Below are 22,229 nucleotides of genomic sequence, written 5' to 3' on the forward strand. Positions count from 1 at the left end.
TAAACTTAGATTTGTTTATTTTTAATTATAATGTATCTTTTGCTTCATGATTGAGCATATAATTCAACTCTTTACAATACTCTCTACATGAAAGTTTTCTTTAAGAATTAACATGTTCTTTGATACAAGTCGCTGAGTTATGTTTGACTTGCTCTACATGGCCAGCTGTTATAGAGAAAAATTGGGGAAGTTGGGATGATTGGGGATGTTGAACGGCCTATTTAGACCCAAAATCCGATTGGATAACTTGTGGTCTAAATCGATTATTTGGAGTAATCCAATATAGATCGGATTGGATTTTATTGGATCGATTTTGTGCCATTCATATTTTATCAACTAATTTGTGGGAAATTAATTAATAAATTGTGTTATTTATCATATCCAAATGTTGAGAATTGATAAGGATCCGATCCAATTAATAAGCTATTGAGTTGGTTCTAAAGTCTTATCCAAATCAAATCCAATTTGAGGAGGATCAATACTCCTTTATTTTATTTAAGAATCGTGATAATTTGACTTACCCATGTGACGTGCTCAATCGACACCCTGACGTAATAGGTTCGTGAACCATAAATCTACTCTCCTTGAAATGTAGAACTACAGTTCCCCATAAAAAAGGTGCAATTTTCATATCAGGGTGTTTATTGAGTATGGGTAAGTCAGATTATCACGTCTCTTTATTTAGTGAAGTAGATTGTTTACTTTATTTAGTGAAGTTGATTGTTTACAAATTTTAGTGAGAAGGGTTGGAAAAAGAATTCTATGTATGTTTTTAATTTTTTTGGGAATATCATCGTTTATACAATTTCTCAAGTCCGAAGACCTTCTATATCTAGGTACTTCGATTTAAGAGATTGATAATTACTATTCTAATTGTAAAAAAAAGAAAGAAAAAAAAAACAATTTTTGATGGCTCGCGCACTTTGTTGAATTAGAGATCATACAAACAAGAACATCTTAAGTCGTATTATACTGACTTCCTAGAACACTACCTTCAACATTGTGTGTATAGATAACCATTGATTTTCCTTGAATATTGTATACTCATGTCTCGAGGAAAAGCATCTATGGCTCTATGCACACGACCACGTAGCCCATGACGCACTACTAACAATATAAATGAAAGGAATGTTTATACGTATAAAGGGAAGTGTTTCTTTACTTGAGTTTTTTTGTTACGTGATTTCAATTAACAAGATACTGTGAATTTAATTTAGACGATAGTCTCTCTGATTGGTACCAAACCGACTCAGAAACACAGAATGGACGAACAATCCCGCACGTTTATTATATAGAATTTTATGAAGGAATGGAACGACAATCCGAGCACGCCTACTTTTACTTCATACAAGCAATTTAATGTCAACCATAAACACATTTAATTATTTTAGAATTGTATAGAAAAATTAATTTAATTCATACACGCAATGGTGGTGCATGCAATTCATAATACTACCCATTTTCTACTATTATCTTCTTAAAAAAAAAGAAAAAAAAAATCCTTTTTGTGATTATTTTGGGACCTTCTAGAAAATGGATAAGTAAAAGTTGGTGTGTTATAACAGTTTTTTTTATACAAAATCGTTTCATGATTTTTTTTAAAATAAAATTGAGTTTATAACAATTTCTGTAATTATTAAAAAAAATATGATCATTCAATAATTTCAGCGAACATATAACTTCATAGTACTTTCCTATTATTTTTAGGCCCTGTTTGAATAGAAAGGAGAAAGTAATTATGGAAGAAAATAATTAAAAAAAAAAAACAATTTCCTTTATTTGAATTTTAAGAAGTTAAGAATTTTACTTTTAAATGTAATTTTTAAAATTAATCTAAATAAATTGTTTAAGTTTCCAACTTTCCAAAATAAAATAAAATAATCTAATTTTTTTAAGTTGTATCCAAACGAGTTCTTAGAATTAGAAAAGAAAAAAAAATATTGCAAGTGAATTGTAATAGTACATGCAATGCATATTCTCACTCATTTCCCATTTTCTACAAATATTTCTGGTAAATTGTAATTTATTATTTTTGGGTAAATTCTTAAATAATTATAAAAGTTTTCGATATTTTTAAATGTTGTTAATATTGACAAAGTTATCACGTAATATTGACAATTTGATAATACTATGTCAAAATTAAGTGCTAGATGCTCCAACATTTCAAAAATATTTAAAAAATTTTAATAATTATTTGAGAATTTACCCTCTTTTATGCTTATTTTTATTTTCAAAATTTTATACAGGTAGTAGGGGAGAATAAGAATCAGCCGTCCTTGACAAATGGCACAGTTTGTAATAACTAGTATTTAATTGCCACGTCATTGGTGGGTTGGTATCAATGTATCATAGCAAATGCAGCATCAGATTTAGGTGGTGTTTGTTTGCGCTATTTTTCAGTGCTTATTGCTGAAAAAAATTAAATTCAGCACTTTTGTCAAAATAGCGCGTTTGTTTACTCGTGCTTATTGCTGAAAATAAGTGAAAAAAATTCAGCACTATTTTGATGCTGAAAAAAAGTGCTGAAGCGGTAAGCACTTCGCTTTTTCAACACGGACAAGTATGCCCTTTGTTTTTTTGAGCATGGACAACTATGCCCTTATTCTTAAAAGGATATTACCTCTTATATCCCATGGATAAGTATATAGACACCCCACAAATTAATAAACCCACACCATAGCTAAATTATTTTGTCTTATATGGGTTAAAATTTTTGGAATGAGTTGATTTTTGGTGAGGATGATCTCTACAATGAGGATATCATTCTCACAAAAAATCAGCACATCTTGAAACTTTTAACCCTATCAAAACAAGTTCAAGAATAGTAAATTGTCCATTTTTTTTTTTTGAAAACTATTTTTAACGAGTTAGAAGTTTCAAAATAAACTGATTTTTGGTGAGAATGATCTCTAGACCATATAAACTATCCTCACTAAAAATTTGGTCATTCCAAAAATTTTAATCTATATAAAACAAAACAAAAAATGGCTATAGTGTGGGTTGCCCTTATTAATTCATAGGGTGCTTTTATAATTACACATCCTTCATTTCCATCGAAAATTATTCATAAAAAATTAAGTTCTTTTTAAAGTTGATTTCAAATTTTGGTGACTTGTATGACATTATTATTTTTAATTTGAAATTTGTGGGCTTTTATAAATAGAAATTATTATTTCTAAATTGAAGATTTGAGTATTATTTATTATTTAAAAATAAATTGTATTTTAATTTTATAAGAAATAATATATTTTATTGTGTTTGATAATAAATAAGCATTTAAAACATGTAAACAATGTATAATATGATTGTAAGGGTAACAAAGACAATTTATCAGTTTCAGCAATGTGTAAAAAACATGATTCAACATCTAAACAAACAACTTTTTTAGCACTTAAATTCAGCGCTTATAAGTTTCAGCGCTTAATGCTATTCAGCACTTATTTTTTTCAGTTTAACAAACAGCACCTTAGTGTTCATTGCCATTGTATTTAATTATCTTTCATCATGAAATGGGACCATTGGTAATATGAGGTAATTTTAATATACTATATTTTATTTGAGATATCCCTGGGTATTTTTGTATTAATGAAGCACCCCTTGACCATGGTCTTCTGTGAAAGAGTCTAATGACGAATGTCTGAAACACCCTTATTGTTGATCTCTTGTCAAAAATCTTGATTTATTTGGTAAAATCCTTCATGGGTAAAATGTTTTATTGTTAATTTTTTTTTTTTTTTAATTCGATCTATGCGATAGTTTTCAATCATTGTTAGAAATCTCAACAGTGTCTACATATTAAAGACACCTTGTCGTCTTCAATCAATTGAAAGAAATTGATGACAATGGTTTCTTACTTTTGTGTGTGCGCATGCATGTGTGATGGCCGTGTGTCTGGTGGTGGTGTCTGGGTGGGCGGGCATGCTTTTGTGGTGGCCGTGTGTCTGGGCATGTGTGTGTCTGGTGGTGGTGGGGTATTATGTATGGGGAATCACGGACTTTTGGAAAGTAGATTAAGATAAGGGTATTTTAGTAATTTGCTATTGATTTCTTGAGATTGAGGGAAGTGGGGTTATGACATCAGTTTTAAACTCCTGGGGAAACAAAAACTTATAGGTGTATGTTAAAATTATCCAGAAAAATAAAAAATTCTCAAATTTAGTTTTAGGGAAGAAACAAAAAATCATAATTTCAGCTGATTCTTGTGGGTAGCTCCAAAATTTTAGACCCCAAAAAGTTGGTACAATAGTAAAACTAACGATGGAGAAACATCTACGTGGATTGGGGTGTGTGTGGGTGTAGGTGGGACTAGTCTCATCTCATCCCCGAAAAGATGTGAAAAACTGTGCGATATAAAAATAAAAATAAAAAGATATATATATATATATATATATATATATATATATATATATATATATATATATATATATATATATATATATATATATATATATATATATATTTGTGTCAAATATTTTTCAAAACATCGGTTAGAAGTTTCGGAGTTGGCTGATCTCTACGGAAAAGAGATCATCCTCACCAAAAGTCGGCTTATTTTGAAACTTCTAACCCTAGTTTACAAGTTGAAGAATTATGGACCGTCCAATTATTGTAAATCACTTTTGATGGGGTTAAAAGATTTAGATTGGACTGATTTTTTTTTTTTTTTTTGATGATCTTCTCATCATATAAATCATCCTACATAAAAAATAAAAAATCAGCTCAATCCAAAACTTCTAACCCATATTTTGAAAAATTATTATTATTACATTGATTTTGCATATGTCTTATGATCCCCCAATGAGAATCTTAGGATATGACAAAATGCTAACAAAAGTTTTGTCTTATGTGGTTTAAAAGTTTCAGATTGAGCTGATTTTTTGTGAGGATGGTCTCTATGATGAGGAGATCATCCTCACAAAAAATCTGTCGAATATGAAACTTTTAAGTTTATCGAAAGTAGTTTATAATTTTTTGGTTAAAAACGACGATTCACCATTCTAAAGCACTTTTGATGGACTTAGAAGTTTTATATTAGACTGATTTTTTGTGAGGATGATCTCTTCATCATAGAGATCATCCTCACAAAAAATTAATTCAATCCGAAATTTCTAAACCACATAAGACAAACATTTTGTCATCCTAACATTGTCAACCAAACACCACTTTATTTATATAGGGTTAGGCTCCATAGACAAAGTGTTTTGTCCTATATGAGTTAAAAGTTTCGGAATGGCCTTATGTATCCCTAAGAAACAGATCTAAGGTTTTGTGCTCTTGTCTTGTCAACCGCGTACACGAGTGAAAATTTATAAGTCGAAGAATCACAACTCTATGAAAAATTGAGAATCGACATTACAGGTCATTAATCGGTGGGTACACGCTTTTTTCACAGAGAGAGAGAGAGAGAGAGACTATCTTGAGCAAGTGTGATGTTAGAGGATAAAATTATCTTTCTAGTTATTTTAATAGATTATTTTAGAGGTTTTAAAAAAGAAATTTGACTTTAGAGAAGAGTTGTGTAGCTTAATATTGAAACCAGTCCAGTAAAGCTTAAGTTAAGCATTAACCATTTTTCTTAATAAAATATATATACAATAAGAAAGAAAGAAAGATTGATTTAAAATTATAGGGCAATGGTCATGGACGCGGAAAGAATTGGAGGAATTACCATTTAAATAATCACCGTTACAGCTATATATTTACAAACACATGTTATTTGTGACGTGGGTTTGAACTTTCAATTAGTATTTATTTATTTTTAAAATGAGGGGTGGGTAGCCGAAACTAGACAACGTGTCCTTGTGTTAAGGAGATTGACCATTGCTCATCAAAAATCTACTACTTCTTCCTCTTCAAGTAAACTAAACGGTGTTCCCTTCTTCTTTATTGCAAATTTAAAAATAAAACAAGTGGGACAAGCTGTGCCCAGCCAGGCATCTCAGGTGTTGTTCTGGATGATTTTACACACCACAAATCAAATTAATAGATGAATTCTAGTCATTGTTGTCGACATCTCCCCAAACCTTATTTCAAAGATTTGGGCTCACCTGATGTTAGGACGTGGTGGAACTGTTACAACCACTTCAACTTTTGTTAACGCCACCCCAAATGTGTGCTAATTATTTGGTGACTTACATGTGAATTGGGGGTGATGTTGGAAAAAGTTGGTGTGGCAATAGACAATAGAATGTCTTTTTTTTTTAAAAAAAACCTCTTCCTTGCATTGATTGCCAAAACCACTAATTTTAATATAAAAGTTTTAAAGCTTTTAATCTACAAATTACTAGATTTGGGTTACTTTAAAATTGGACACACGGTTTTTCATTGTTTTCCACCCTAAGTGAGCCCTTCAGGTTTTCTCATTAGGAACGTCGTCGAAGGACGAGTTTTGGCTCTGAATCCCTCATATCAGGACTTTACTAACCTCAAATATCTTAGCTATAATACGTTTGACACACAGCCACAAACATCTTAAAACCTTTATACCTCAATTCATAATCCACCTCTGCCATAAAGAGTGACATCGAGCATTTATTTGTCTATCCAGACCTACCCCAACCAATTATTAATCAGACCCTAGTTATCCGAACCCTCAAAAAAATAACTAAAAAATTATTATATGACCAGTAGCGAGATCAAGATTTCATAATGAGATCAACATCCAGATAAAAGATTCCTGCCACTAGGAATCAGATGTGAAAGAACCCAGAATCCAAAAGCCAAAATCACGTAAAATATAATGGTATCCAGAGCTGAGAAGATTTCTAATACCCAATTGCTTAGCCCACCACTTTAGATTTCTGTTATATCGATCCAGAGGCACATATAATGGCAAATATGCTTTATCGCTTTCATTAATGACAACCATGATTCCAACCAATAAAGGGAGGAAAAAATAATGTGAGGGTGTACATAGTAAATCTGTTTGATCATTCAACCAACACTTTAGGATGCTTGGAAAGCAACTTTGAGGTAGTGGGTTCAAGTCCAGGTAACCCCAAAAAACAAAAACAAAAAAAAAAGATTCAGCTGCTATGGGCATTCCTCCAGAAAGACAATCGAGGAAATTGTGAAAATAGTGATTCCATAACTACTGCAGAAGTAGTTCTATTTGTTGTTGTTGGCTCCTTCGCTCCCACTTGAAACTCCTCATCACGCCAGAACTTAATAACATGGAGGCTTTCTTCCTCTGTTGACCTCTGCACAACAATCCGAGATGCAAAACCCTTCTCTCTCATAACAGCGCATATTTGTGAAGGGTTGTTTGCCGTTAGAGTGACCATGTACAACCATCCCTTGTCGGACAAAAGCTTGTCTGCAACAGGTAGGATCTTGTCAATAACACAACGCCCATTCTCCCCTCCAGCCCAAGAAGACGCAATCCCGTCAAGACCTACTTCATCTTCTGGTGTCGGTACATAAGGAGGGTTCACGACCATCACATCAACCATCCCCTTGAGTCGCCTCTCCAATCCTGATGCAATATCATCGCAGATCACCTCTGCATGGACCCCATGAGCATCCAACGTGTCACGGGTAACTCTCACTGCATGTGGATTAATATCAGTGGCAAAATAGTGGAGCCCAGGGCTCTCATGCCCAAGCATGATGGCTAGTGATGTAATGACATAACCGCTACCACAACCAACTTCCATACAAAACATTGGTTGGTGCTCTAACAAGTTCGTTCGATCAGCTAGAAGTGCATCAACTAGTGCAAATGAATCATCGCAGGGCTCGTAAACCTCATTATGGCTACTTACAAGGCTGATTTGGGCACTTCTGGAAGGCATTCTTAGTGGAACCTGTAGAAATATTTAATATCCAAATTTCTTGTTTAAAACATCACAATATAAAAAGTCAAACGGACATAAGCCACAGTAATTCATTAAAGGATACTGAATCTATGGACCACAACAGAATTGGGTGTGGTCCTCACTCCTTAGAATCCACACCATTGGAACCTAATACGACAAGGATTTTAAATTATGTACATCTCAAGGATTTAGAAACCATGTCAACCTAAAGTCTATTGTGGTCCACAGGTGTACTCTTTAAGTCTTAACATTTTCCTTTTCTCAAATATGAGAAAATTTTCGATTAATTATGAAGGGCACACTTCAAAGTTTCAAGTTTAGACCATTGGGATCATTTCAGTTTTTTTTTGTCCAAACAGAAACTCTGCTTAAGAAATTATCAAGACAATAAAACTACAGAATGTTCTCTTTCAGAACCTACTGATATATTTTTTGGTTTGTCCTCTTCCTTTGTTCTAATGGAAGACAAGGAGGGATGCGCCGAATCCACTTCTATATTGTGCTCCATGTCAATTCTCGCACATTAACAAAACCTGAAATAAACTTTGGCAGAAAATCAGAGTCCATAAATAGAAAAATGATGCGGGAGTAAAGAGGTTATATGGTTATTCCATAGCAAAGACCCTAACATATAAAAGCAAGTGCACAAAGAATACAAAACTCTAATTATTAGTTATTTTATAAGGAAAAAAGATCCCATGCGAGGCAATTAGTTGTTTCATCTTGTAGCATATTCGCATCATCCTATATTAAGATGGATAAAACACTACAGGAATTAGGGCACATTTATACTTGATTCCATAAAGGAGATCATTTTATGTCAAAAAACAGGAGAAGGATAACCGTAGCCGCCTGAGTTATCAAATTCTTGTGGAAAAATAGTCATTCCAGAAACACATGTCCTAGGAAAAAAGGATTAGCATAAATAAAATATTCCAACGAGGGTAACAAAAAGGATTAGCATAAATAAAAAGGATTAACATTGTTGAGACTCTCCATCAACATGACCGTTGGGTGCAGATCCCTAGAGATCAGTTCCTATCTTCTAGGGATTAATTCATTTTTTTGGCATTTTCTTAGGAATACATTTTTTGGGGGAATCCCCAACATCCCAATGGGCAGGTTGATGGAGAGCCTAAACCGTTAGTTGAAGCCAAGAAAGAGAAAAAAAAAACTCAACCAAATAACCATTGTGAGACTAATTTTCTGTTTCTGGTTGAACAACCTTCAAACCTTCATTACTGAAGTGGCTTTCATATCCTAGAGATATTAATATTAGTTATTGAGTTTTTTGGGTAGGCTATTTTTATGTTTTAATTAATAGACTCTGGGCCCAAGAGTTCTTTTATGGCTTCTTTTATTATTTAAGTGGACCAGCCACTTCAGTAGTGTTTTTAATTTTAAAATGGTAGTTTAGGTAGTTCACTTATTTTTGAGTAATTAGAGTTTGGAGCCTTTATAAATACATGTTATGTGATTGTTTTAAGCAGCCATTGGCAATTATAGAATAAAAAGAAAAGATTATAGATTTTCTCCATGAGAGTCCTCTATGATGTGAATCCATTACTGCTGTGAAAAAATTACCCCCTTGGTGTGATGCCAAGGTAAATCTATCTCCATCTTCTCCTCTACCATCATCTTAACTATTTTCTTCTTCACTTTTTTTTTTTTTTTTAATGTTTTGACAAATCTAGATCCCTACCCCAAACCTTAAAACCCATCAAAACCCTTACTGTAACTCTATTACCACCACCCTAATTCTTCCATATAGCTGCCGCACCATCATAGAAAGTGAAAATCTGCTCTCCCCTGTTCTACAACGTTTAAATTTGTTGAACATCAACTTATAGTAGACCTACAACCACCTAGACCCATTCTACCCATCCCAAATCCTAATAACCTTGTCATTGTCCAGAAATTTAGAACAACCCTAGCATAACCAAACCCAATTTTATCCCTCATAACCCTAGCCGAACCTTCCTTATTACCATAACCCATCCAAAAATTTTATCTCAAACTTTAACCATTCCAAAATCTATCCTACTTATGTATTATCTGCCAAATGTATTTATGTCTTTTAGCCTCTCATTGTCCTACATCAAAAGGGTTAATGGTTGGTGGTTCAAAGTGGGGTAGAACCTAGGATGTGGAAACACCACTCCACACACTTACCAACTTAGCTAAGTTGGCACTTCATTTTCCTTAAAAAATTTCTATTGATGGTTTCAAGGTAGGGATTGAATAGGTAAAAATTGAGTGCCCTGGTTGTCGTAATTGGACTTGGGGCAAACACCCATCTTGCAATTGCACAACGCAAGGTTGATGCAGGACTGTAAAAATTAATGCTCTGGAAACTCTCGAACTACGCCCAAATATAGATCATCCATCCACAATGATCGTAACGAAGTTCTCCTTTAATATACCTATGTGGTGGTGTTCAGATGTCCTAATTAGAGGTTCTGACCTCTCATCATTTTTTTATAGGTAAAATGCAAAATCTATTAAATGGGTGGCTAAGATGACCACTAGAAAACTACAAGGCTGAGGCCCCAAAGTTACACTGTAGCCAAACTAACACCCATTCCCATCCTCCCATGAAATCATCAAAAAATAAACACCCGAACTCTTTAAACACTTTACACCAAGAAACAAGAAACCAAACCTAGAGCCAATATATCCTGCAAGAAAAGCTCCTTTCCCTCGAAGATATGATGATTTCTTTCTCAAATGTAGTTAAGGACCACATAATCCTCTTAAACATTGAGAAAGCAAAACCCATAGTCAGCCACGACTCAAATTGCGCAAACACCGACTCAGGAAGGCACGAAACCATTCCAAACAACTTGAAAAAGTGACCACACACTTCCCTGGCGAAAGGACAATACATGAGAAGATGGTTTACCGACTCTCTCATCTTTCTTACACATATTTGGCATACAGAACCCCCTACGAATCAGTTGGTCTGACGTGAGTGTCTTCCCCAATGTTGTTGTCCAAATGAAGAAGACAAAAGGACCACAATCACTAGCTTTTGGAAAAGCCGGGCCATCCACCTTCTGTAAAGAGTGATAAAAGGAACGCACAGAACACAAAGCATCCTTGCTCCCCTCCCACACCTTCCTATCATCCAAACTCTAGGATAATGATGCCTCTGCCAAGCAATCAATCAATTTGCTTAAATCTTAACTCCCAAACGTTAAAGGATCTTCTAAACCCATAATCCCACAACACATTATCCTCAGAAGACACAAAATTTGTGACTGGCAATCCCTTCTTCAAAAACAGGTAAAAAGAAAGGGAAATTCCTCCATAAGGAGTCAATAACTCCACAAATCCTCCCAAAATCTTAACCTACTACCTCTACCAACCTTACACCTTATCCTTGCTCGAACTAAAGGTGCCACCTTGATAATACCTTTCCAAATCCACAATCATAAGTCTCACGTTTCACCCAGATCTCCCATCTAAAATGTGATGTTCCGAACTTGTCCACAATCACTTTCCTCCATAAGCTATCTAACTCCACCCCAAACCTCCACACCGACTTTACACTTAAGCGGCACATCTTACATAGGGTATGGGTCCAACTTGACTAAATTTGGGATGAGATAATTTTTGTATCCCATATTAATACAAAAGGATCCGAGTTTGGATAATCCCAATAGATCAAAAACGTTAACTATGGCCATCAACTGACCTTTTATGCAAATCCCTGAATGTCCTGGAGTCAGGATGATACAAAACAAAGGGAATCTATAACAGGAAGATCATGTACAAGTATGGTACGTAGGAAACTATGACTAAGAGAGGACTCCTATGAAGGACAACTAACAATTAGGAAGGACTGGTATTGGGAAAGACAAGTATGATATCTGAGATTCAAAATAGTTATGTGTGCAATCAAGACCAAACAAAGGAAGACCAACTCTTACTATCAAAGAGCATTTTGCTATTAAAAACAAGTGGTATATAAGGCAAAGGTACCTACTTTTTCTACAATTTTTCCGTTATTCTACTGAATTTTCAACTGACTTGATGGAGTGGATTTGTAGGGACATCGTCAGAACTTAAAGAAGAAGGTTGAATCTTCCTGTTCTTCATCTACTTATCTTAAGAAGGTACGAAAAGATATATGTTCTCAGAGAATCAATTATCAATTTTAGCTTCAATTAGTAGTAGGGGAATCCTACCTTCTTTTATCCATTCTTCTCTCATCACCTATCAAACAAAGTAACCAAAAAAAAAAATTCCTTTTAAACTAATAAAGAATACTACATTTTAAAATCAAGTCCAATTGTCATCACTTGGAAAACTCAAAGGGTATCTCAAATGCTCTCCAAAACTCAAAAGGATGCGTCTAAATCCCCCTAAAATATATTTACTGCACATTTGATTACCAATATCCAAGAGTTTATTTTTATTTTTTATTTTTATATAATAGTTATCAAACAAACTAATACCTAGGCAAGTGATTTTCTAATTAATCCATTATCGAAAAATCATTTTCTCAATATTTTGTTTGTTATTGACAATGAGAGAATTGTAACATAGCAAGGTTCAAAAGAAACCCCGTGCGATCCATTCTGATATATATTTTATTGTTGCCCCTTGAGAATTTTTCCAACTATCCACAAATAGAAATCCAAGTGATAGGATGGTTGGCATCATCTAGTTAGATATGTTTTGACACTGGATTTCTTTCCAAGCGTGCTATTTGAACCATGGAAGGATTTAATTACTTATGTACCCATATTTTTTTTCGTAAGCAGTAAGCACTATCTATGTTGTGGCAATAAGACTTTCTTGGTCTCACACTCCTCAAGATACATTTTGTCGGTAAGATTTTCAGATTGGGCTCTAACGAGATCAATTGGTCACTTCTTTGTTGGTGGAATGATACCATTCTTACAATGGCGTCATGTCTACTAAGGACATTCCAACAATTAACTCAAATGGTAGATCAAAAAGGAATGGTGGAAAACTATGGAATGAGAGATATTGGGATTTGAGGTTCTCTCTATCTGAGGTATACCCTCATTTATAGTGAGGGTATTTCAGGTATGATGGAGGGCAATTACAACTCGATTTGTGATGCGCTCCCATCATGCTTTCCACCTTGAGACTGCCACTATCCAGGCATTTCCCTGGATTTTTGTTTGTGATATCTCGAGATCTGCACTAAAGTGAACCTCAGATCCGAGCTACATTCCCCAGAAATTTTCCTATTTTGGGGGTACACACCTAAATTTGAGCTCACGCCTCTGGTTCATGATGAGACATATTGAATAATCTAAGGTGGTAGTAAGTGGCAAAAAAAATAACTTGGTCCGAATTGTTCATAGTATTGAAGAAAGTAACAACAGGATATTCTTATTCATTGTCCTTTTTCTCGAATTATTTGGATGTTTTTCTTATCTCGTTTCCAGGTGGATTGGGTCCTTCCTTCAACTATTTTTGAGCTTCTTGAGGGTTAGAGTTTCAATATCTTCTATTCTAGAAAGAGGCATCTCTGGACTATCCTGCCTTCCGTCATTACTTGAGGTCTTTGGAAAAAGCACAACAACAGGATATTCTATAGCAAGGAGAGCTCGTCTTACACAGTGATCTTAGAGATTTTGGGGTTTCTATTCCTTTGGTCAAAGTTGAGTAAAGACTTTGAGGGGAGTGGGGTTCCAAGACTTTGTTTTTAACTGGGACACCCTTTGTGACTCGTAGGATCCCGCCGGGCGTGTTTTTTTGCTTTTTTTTCCTGTTTCCCTTGTTGTTTTTTGTTCTTGTTGTTAGGGGGCTACTTCAGCCTCCCTTTCTTCTTCTCTTCTTTAATATAATTTATATTTATAAATAAATAAAAAAAGTAAAATGTGGATATGTCAAAACAAAGAAGATTACATGGAGAATAAGGTATTTGAAAACCAAGACTAGGCTTATTATCAGTCTCTATCCTTAAACAATGCATCGGTTCTAAATTTGAAGATCTTGCATTAGGATTACCTAAATTTGTATATGCCAACATTAAGTTTTGTTTTAAGGAGTGACCACCTCGCACTTTGTCTTCTCTATTTTGTAAGCATTTCCGATTTCCCCCTCTCATTTATACAATTTGAACTCCTTATCGGAAAAGAAAAAAAATATATAGACGGCTTTTCAATTCTCCTGATTGGGAATGTTAAAGGGTTCTTGTTAAAATTTGGCGGGAATAAGACACGATTAATATCCATTTGGTTTCCCTAATCTTTCTTAGAAATTTCATCGAACAATACAAATGCAACTCCATTACCTTGGAAAAGAAAAACAAGATTACACATAGAAATTAAGATTCCTAACTTACAACAACAACAAAAAATAATATTAAATTGGAGATCAGACAAGAGGGGAAAAAATAAACTCGAAATCCAGAGTCGGAATTAAAGCATTATACAGCAATCGTTCAAATCCAAATGCAAACAGTTTGAAGCAAAGAATATAACAAATTAGAGACCAACTTACCAGGAAGATCAGAGGGATTTTACATTGTTGGAATAATTTGAATCTAAAAAGACTTTTTTTATCAGGAATTTGAAGTATGAATATTCTCCCCCAAAAAAACAAACCCTAGGAATTGATTAGAGAGGGGAAGAAACCAAAGACGAGTTTGGGTTTGAGACTGGGGGAAATGGGATATCAGAACGAAAAAAACTTTCGTAACTAGTTAGTAAGATTTTAGATCTTACTAAAGAGCCCTTACGATCAAACGGATTACATTTGGCAATCCAACACCACATACCTCTAGATTTTTTTTCCATTAAAAAACTCATATCCAATAAACATTTTTTTTTTACTTGATTCATGGTTTTGAAAAGGGAAATTTAGTAAAAACCCCTTACGAAATGAGCGATATTAGTGTTACTTGCGAAATGCAAGATGAGGTCTACCCCTTGAATTTTCGTGAACCCAATAAAGTCATTACTAACGTTTGTTTAATTGATGGTACCCAAACTACTCTTGTGACATATTAAAAAAAAAAAAAAAAAACTAAAAATTAAAGTTTTTCATCAATAATTCAAGATTTAGAGGAAAAAATTCTCAATCCAAGGACCCACAACCACACCATTCAAACCTGCCCCCCACCCCCCAAAAAAATTCCCAATCAAAGTTGTACTAATTATAACGTCATGAAATTTTATTACGTATATCGAGAAATTAATTAAATTATATTGACCTACTTTTCGATTTAATTTTTTAAAAATATTAAAAATAAATTGTGTTATTGTCAATCAAAAATAAGGATTTTCTTCAAGGAGAAATTGGCAAATAAAATGTACAGTTTGAGGAATTTTACCATGATTATAATGAAAGAATTTGAACATTTAGTCAAAGTAGATAAAATTCAAAATTTTATATGAAACTCTTATAGTCAAATTGACGTTACCATTGAGTTCAAAAGCATTGAAAAATATGATTTAGACTGTCAGCATACTTAAATTCGAGTTTAATATCATAAGTTATGAAAAAAATTAATTTTATAAAAAAAAATTAAAAAAAATTCAAAACGTAAGGGGTGTTTTGGTCAATAAAAAAAATTAGTGAAGAAATTCAAAAATTTGAGATACACAACTCAAATTGATCTAATGTAACGAATATAACAGAGAAAAAAATATATATGAAAAAATATTATTTAATTATATTTTTCATTATTAAAATATTAAAATAAATTATTTTTATAAAATTATGTTTAATCATAATTATTTATATAAGAGGGATAGATTTGAAATTATTGAAGTTTTAAAGAGACAAGGTGTAATTAATATAAATATAAATATGATTATATAATATAATATAATATTATAAGTTATAAATATACGTATTTTGAATATGAATTAACATCTGACACTGAAGAATAAAACATCCATGACGTTGAGATCTACTTAGTCACCATAATATTTTGTCGAATCGTTTAGAAGATTAGCTAGAAAAAATCATTTTAATATCATAAGGACGCGTAAAACCCAACTGTGAAGATAGGAAACTTATAATTTCAAATTCTTAGTATAGTTTTCAATGAAATATGTTTTATTTCAATTTTGATAGATAATTTCAAATTTATTATGATTTAAATGCAAAATTCATGCATCGAATTGAAGAATGAATTATTTTATAGTTTTTCTTTGATATTTTAATATTGTGAAATAAAAATAAATGAATTTGGGTGACTATAACTAGAAAATCAATTTAAAATTTTGATTTTCATAATAATTTTTATAGAGTATTTATTTTTTTAAAAATTGTTAAAATGCCACGTTTTGAAAGTATATTTTGATTGGGTTATTATCTATAAAAAATGATAAAATATTTAAGTTTAAAATAGAATCAAGAATGAAAGTCTCGATAGTTTATAATTAAGAATGAGATTTTCGATTAGTTGGAATAAAAAATGAAATTCAAGACTGTATATGTTTGTGTTGAGGAACTTTTAGGTTTAGAGTGCTTTTGAGCATTATGTAATAGAACATGAGATATAATTAAAATGGTAATCGTGGGATGGTGTAACTGCATGTTTACTGCTTTATAATTTACTATTTTTTAATTTATTATTTTTTATATACTGTTGCATGTTTATAATTCTAGAATACCTAGAAATGTCATCACACTTTGTAATTTTATTTTAATTTATTTCAAATAATTTTGAAAAATATAATTATTATTTTTAGCGTTTTGATCAAGTTCAAAAAAATTATTTTTTATTTTTTTTCTTTTGAACCTAAGTTTTTCCATGAAATCTAGAATTTTGTGGTGTTTGATTGCCAATTTGACAATCCATGTGGCCCCTGAAATCCTTAGTAAGATTTGAAATTTTACTAAGTTATTCATGATAGTTTGATTCACAAAGTATGGATTGCTAGGTAACAAATTTGATAACATAAGGAACTTTGTTTTTAATAAAATTGCAATAGATAGGTTTGTCCCCTAAATCTCTTTTTACTTGTTTTCTATGAATATAAAAGATCTAAGTCAAAACCTAAGTAAATAGATGGTTTATAAAGGTTTTATGGTTTATCCATTCCATTTCGATGAAAAAATTGTGTTGGAATCAAAATCGCAAAATTGAACAAAAATGAGTTATAATGTCGAGTTCATACTAAATAATATTATGAACTCAGCGGTAATTTAATTACCGTTGAGTTCAATACTAAATAATATTAAAATCGTCGAACTTAATGTTAATTAATACAAATTTTTATGCAACAATACCTTCAATGAATGGTCACATCAACTTTAATTTTTTAATGACATGATAATTCACCTCAATTATTCAATTGCTTCAGTGAATACATCTATTTACTTGTTTGAAGATATGACAATTCAAAAAAAATCCAGTAAATGGTCACATCCACATTACTTGATTGCCTATATATATATATTTGGAATACAATCCTTTGAATTCCACCTCTTAACTCTTAACTCATAATTATCTTCTTCTCTACAAAAATCTTATTATCGACAATGTGTGGTTGAAAATCTCTGATTGTCATTAGTAGTGATGAATTAGATAAAGGCATAGGGCTAACGAAAAATGATGATAGTCAGTATGATGGATACTCAAGAAACTCATGGTATGACATGAGTAACTTTGATGAAGCAACTCGTGACGATATAATCGAACATCTTCAAAGTATAAAATCGACTAAAGATTATTTCAGTGAAAGTAATAAACAATGGCATTGGTTGCTTAGTGAAGTCAAATATCTTAAAATGGATATGCATAAAATAGGAAAAAAAATTCCCTGACAGAGAACAAAGATATATGCGAAGAATACATTGTGTATTTTATCAAACTTTTGTACACAAAGCAAAGAAAAATGCACAAATGCATATCCGTGTCATACGAGACGACAGATTGAGTGATTTTTCTAAATTTACTTAAGAAGAACAAGAAAATTTTACCAATAATAATAATCTTAGTTCGCCATATAAAATGACTTAGATTAAGTTATGTTTTCATTTCTAAGTTATTTAAAGTTAAGATTTCATTTTCAATGTTATGATTAACTTGTGCTTTCTCGATGCTAATTAATATTAAAATCATCGAACTCGATACTCACTTTAAATTTGCAAGATTTATTTCTCTTTAATAATAATAATAATAATAATAATTTTATGCAACAACAACCATAACATCATGTCTGAAGATATTTATATGTTATTTTGAGATAAGGTGGTAATTTTTCAAGGAACGAGGAAGATGGTTCCATGACTTACATTGAGAGTGAGGGTAGTTCCGAATTAGATTACATACATCGCAATAATACATTCTTATCATTTAAAGAAAGAGTTGTTGAAATGACAAATATATCAAAGGAAAATATTTATTTGAAATACTTTATGCCTGACAACAATAGAGTTTTGATCAATATTTCAATGGATAGGACTTTGTCTTCTTTGATTGATTTATATCTGTTAACAAGAACTATGTACGTGTATGTTGTAATTGGTTCTTCCTCTAGGATTCCAACTTAAAGTTCAAAAGCTACAACATCTATGACTATAATAAAAAGTGAGGAAGCTATTGATAGGTAGCAACCAACAACACCAAAAACAATTAATTGGCTTACCTTTGTTGTTAAAATTTTTGGAGGATAATATTCTTATTAGAGATACAAATTAAGTGACAAATGATAACTCCATCATGCATTGAGGCAATACCCGATAGCTCACCATTTTGGTATGTTGCATATAGATGTAGTAGCGAGAAGAATTATGACTTATTACCAACCTTCACTATAACTATTCCTTTTTTTTCTCCACTACTCGTTGTCACTACTTAAAGTGTATTAAATTCGTAGATAAATTGTTGAAGGGGGAAAAAATTTCTAGGGCCTAGTTGATGTGAGACCTTTGATTAACTGAAATTAATCAAATAAAATCTCAAATCATTATTGAAACCTCTCTTAGGAAAATGATAAAACACCTAGTATGTTTTGATTTTCAATATAAAATTTTAATGACGTGTTTGTATAACAAAACATACAACCAAAAAACAAAACAAAAATCTGTATTAACCTTAAGCTTATAGTTTCTTAACTCTATAACAAACTCAAAAGCAGGGTGGGGGGGGATCTCATATTGAAAAGGAGGAAAAATCGTGTTTCTACCAAGTGAAGAAAGGGCAAAGAGGAATCGATAAAAAAAAAACTAAAATTAAAAGAAAAACCAGAAGTAGAGGGGGTTCTTCAAAATTCGAGAAAGAGTAGAATCATATCTTGGAAAAGACAAGCACTAAAGAGACAAGAACCCTCTTGTCTCTGAGTGTCTAGACAAGATTCCCTAGTACTCTCGATACTCTAAATATTTTTTTAATATAGTAAAACTCTAGTTTAATTTATGGGAAATATGATTAGAAATTGAGGAAAATAAAAATTGAAACAAAACCAGAGAATAAGAAAAGCAAGTTTAAAACTCCAATGTTTTTTTTTTTTTTTTTTTGGAAATTGAAGAAAATTGAAACAAAACTAGAGAATAAGGAAAGCACGTTCAAAACTCCAAAATTTAAAATTAAGTAGAAACTTGCTTTAAGCAAGAGAAAAAAAAAATCAATAATTAAAATAAACCTAAAAACTAATCTTGACTAAACTGAAACTCGAAATTAACAAATATATGACCCTTAATTAAAAAAAAAATTAAGGGAAAAAAGTTACATATCAAACTCAACAAAGTTATGTGTATTACTTTGATAAGGCTTAGAGAAATACTTTCCGTACTAGTTTAGTAAGATTTCAAATCTTACTAAGGGTTGTTGAGGTCATATGGATTACTAAATTGGCAATTTAACACTACAACCCTTTAGATTTCATGGAAAAACTCAAATCTGAAAAAATAATTACTTGGTCAAAGGTTTTGAAAATGGATGACGATTGAATTCTCAAATTTAAAATTAAGATTTAATTGCGAAAAATAAACTTTTTTTCTTCGAAGTTTTTAGAATTTTGTTCTCTACATAACTGTGGCATCAGATCATATTTTTGGATGCAAAAGGTGAGCTCAATGACATCTTACTAAGTTGGTAAGGTTAGTTTTACTCTAAGGATTAGGGTTAATTGTAAAACATGAGAGACACTATTGGCACCCCAATTTTTTTACTTATAAAACACCAATTAATTAGCTTAACTCATTTGGAGATGGGGGTGTGGTTAACGTTTTATATATTTTCAACGCAACACCCTATTCTTAGTTATCTTCATTGCAACCAGATCTTCGCCCCTCTTCTTCTTCTTCTTCATCTCAAAGAGATGAATCTGATCTCTCTACATTCGTTTGTTTTGCTGGGAAAAATGTTGCCTATCAAATGACTATTATTTTCGAGGACAATATTGTTATTGTTGCGATGTATCAAACTACACTTTGCAAGTCAAAGTGTGTGGGAGGAGAGGGGGGAGGCAAGCACCCACATGATTTTTTTTTTGTGGGCTTATCGTGGGTATCCCCACCCTTTGGGTGAAACTAATTCCACGGTCACAAGCACCCCCCCTCATAAAGTCCTACGTGAAACTGGTTAAGTCAACCGAACCCTGAAGGGTAGCCCCAAGGAATTCATAGCTTTATGGGGTTTCAAACACTTGACCTACCCTTCTTAAGGAGCTTATCAAGGCTCAGCTTGCCACTAGGCCAACCCCTTGGGGTTTATATCTAAATAACTTATTTGCACACGTTTCATGATCCCAGTTGGACCCCCTTAAACCCATAAATTAATATTTTCTTCAAAACCCTATTGATTCTTGAAGTTTGAAGGTTGAGCGAGATAAAATCTCAAGCTTAAGGACAGAATGAAGGGATTTTTATCAAATCATGAAGCAATGGAGAAGAGTCGCAAACTTGGGTCTAATGGACGTGTCTATATTACTAATTGGTGTGTTATACAATAATGATGTACAATAAGAAAAATTTGAGGTGCCAATATCAACTCTTTAAAATGGGGAGAAGTGAAGAGAAGAGAAGAGAAAATAAATGAGTTTATTTCCATTAATCTTGTTTGGATTGCTAAGTGGGGAGAGAAGAGGAAAGAAAAAAATGTGATTTTCTTTCTCTCCAAAAGTGGAAAGAAACCATTTAAAAATACGTTATAATTTCAAAATTGTTGCCAGTTCTCTCATGTCAATCCAAACATGCGGAGAGTCGGGGCCTGTTCGTTTGAGTTTTAAAAGTTCGTTTTTTTTTGCTTTTAAGCCAAAAAAACTAAATGAATGATGTTCGTTTGGGTTTTTTTGTTCTCGCACTGAAATTCATAAGTAACTTCTAATGAAAGCCACTCAAGAGAGGCTTCTTCAAATGTCTTTTGCGAAAAGTCAAAAACGTAAAACGACTCTAATGTATTTATCAAAATACCTTTAATCTTTAATCAAATTTTCAATCAAACGGAACCTTAAAAAATAAAAGGAGATTACCAAACTACCCTTCATCTTTAATTAAATTTTCAATCAAATTTAACCTTAAAAAATAAAAAAGAATTACTAAAATACCCTTCATCTTTACCAAAATACCTTTCATCTTTAATTAAATTTTCAATCAAACTTAACCTTAAAAAATAAAAAGAGATTACCAAAATACCATTTATCTTTACCGAAATACCCATCATCATTAATTAAATTTCTAACTAAACTTAACCTTAAAAAACAAAAGAGAATTATCAAAATACCCTTCATCTTTAATCAAAATTTCAATCAAACTTAACTTTAAAAAATAAAAGAGAATTACTAAAATACCCTTCATCTTTAATCAAATTTCCAATCAAATTTAACCTTAAAAAATAAAAAAGGAATTACTAAAATACCTTTCATCTTTAATCAAATTTAACCTTAAAAAATAAAAGAGAATTACTAAAATACCCTTCATCTTTACCAAAATACCTTTCATTTTCAATCAAATTTCCAATCAAACTTAACCTTAAAAAATTAAAAATAATTACCAAAATACCCTTTATCTTTAATAAAATTTTCAATCAAATTTAACCTTAAAAAATAAAAGGAGATTATCAAAATATCCTTCATCTTCCAAAAGGGGATTACTACCAAAATACCCTTCATCTTTACTACTAAGAACAAAAGCAATTCATCATCACTACTTTATTATCAAAACATCATTCATTTTTATGTGGATGTTAGATTGTGTATCACATAGGTATTTTCTTTATCAGAAAAATTTCATATGTCCATTTTTTAGAGGAGATGCTACCAAAATTTCAATAAAATTATAAAATTATAAAATTTATTTAAATTGAATATATATATATATAAAGTATTTTGATCATTTTTGACGCATTCTAAGTATATTATCAATATTAAGGATATTCTAGTTATTTTACTATAATCCAGTAATAAAAAGCTGTTAAACAAATATCAATTTCTGACTTATGTACTTCTATAACAAATAAACTTCTACTGG

The 22,229-nt window shown here is 31.9% G+C and overlaps 1 protein-coding gene across 2 annotated transcripts; it reads right to left on the reverse strand.

Moving 5' to 3' along the window:
• Window positions 1-6,826: 6,826 nt before the first annotated feature.
• On the reverse strand, window positions 6,827-14,569 carry LOC147411049 (S-adenosyl-L-methionine-dependent methyltransferases superfamily protein). Of its 2 annotated transcripts, XM_086443943.1 has the most exons (3): window positions 14,304-14,569; window positions 8,239-8,350; window positions 6,827-7,805 (listed from the first exon to the last, which is right to left on the reverse strand). In XM_086443943.1, exons 2-3 carry the CDS (start codon window positions 8,323-8,325, stop codon window positions 7,026-7,028), a joined length of 867 nt encoding a protein of 288 aa, XP_086300069.1. In that variant the 5' UTR covers window positions 8,326-8,350; window positions 14,304-14,569; the 3' UTR covers window positions 6,827-7,025. The 2 variants fall into 2 exon arrangements, with proteins under 2 accessions (XP_086300069.1, XP_086300076.1); XM_086443950.1 differs by lacking the exon at window positions 14,304-14,569 and having other exon boundaries at window positions 8,235-8,356.
• Between the last annotated feature and the right edge of the window lie 7,660 nt (window positions 14,570-22,229).

This window comes from Akebia trifoliata, chromosome 1, assembly GCF_017979445.1.
Source record: "Akebia trifoliata isolate Shusen 1 chromosome 1, ASM1797944v1, whole genome shotgun sequence".
In the NCBI taxonomy this organism is placed as follows: Eukaryota; Viridiplantae; Streptophyta; class Magnoliopsida; order Ranunculales; family Lardizabalaceae; genus Akebia; species Akebia trifoliata.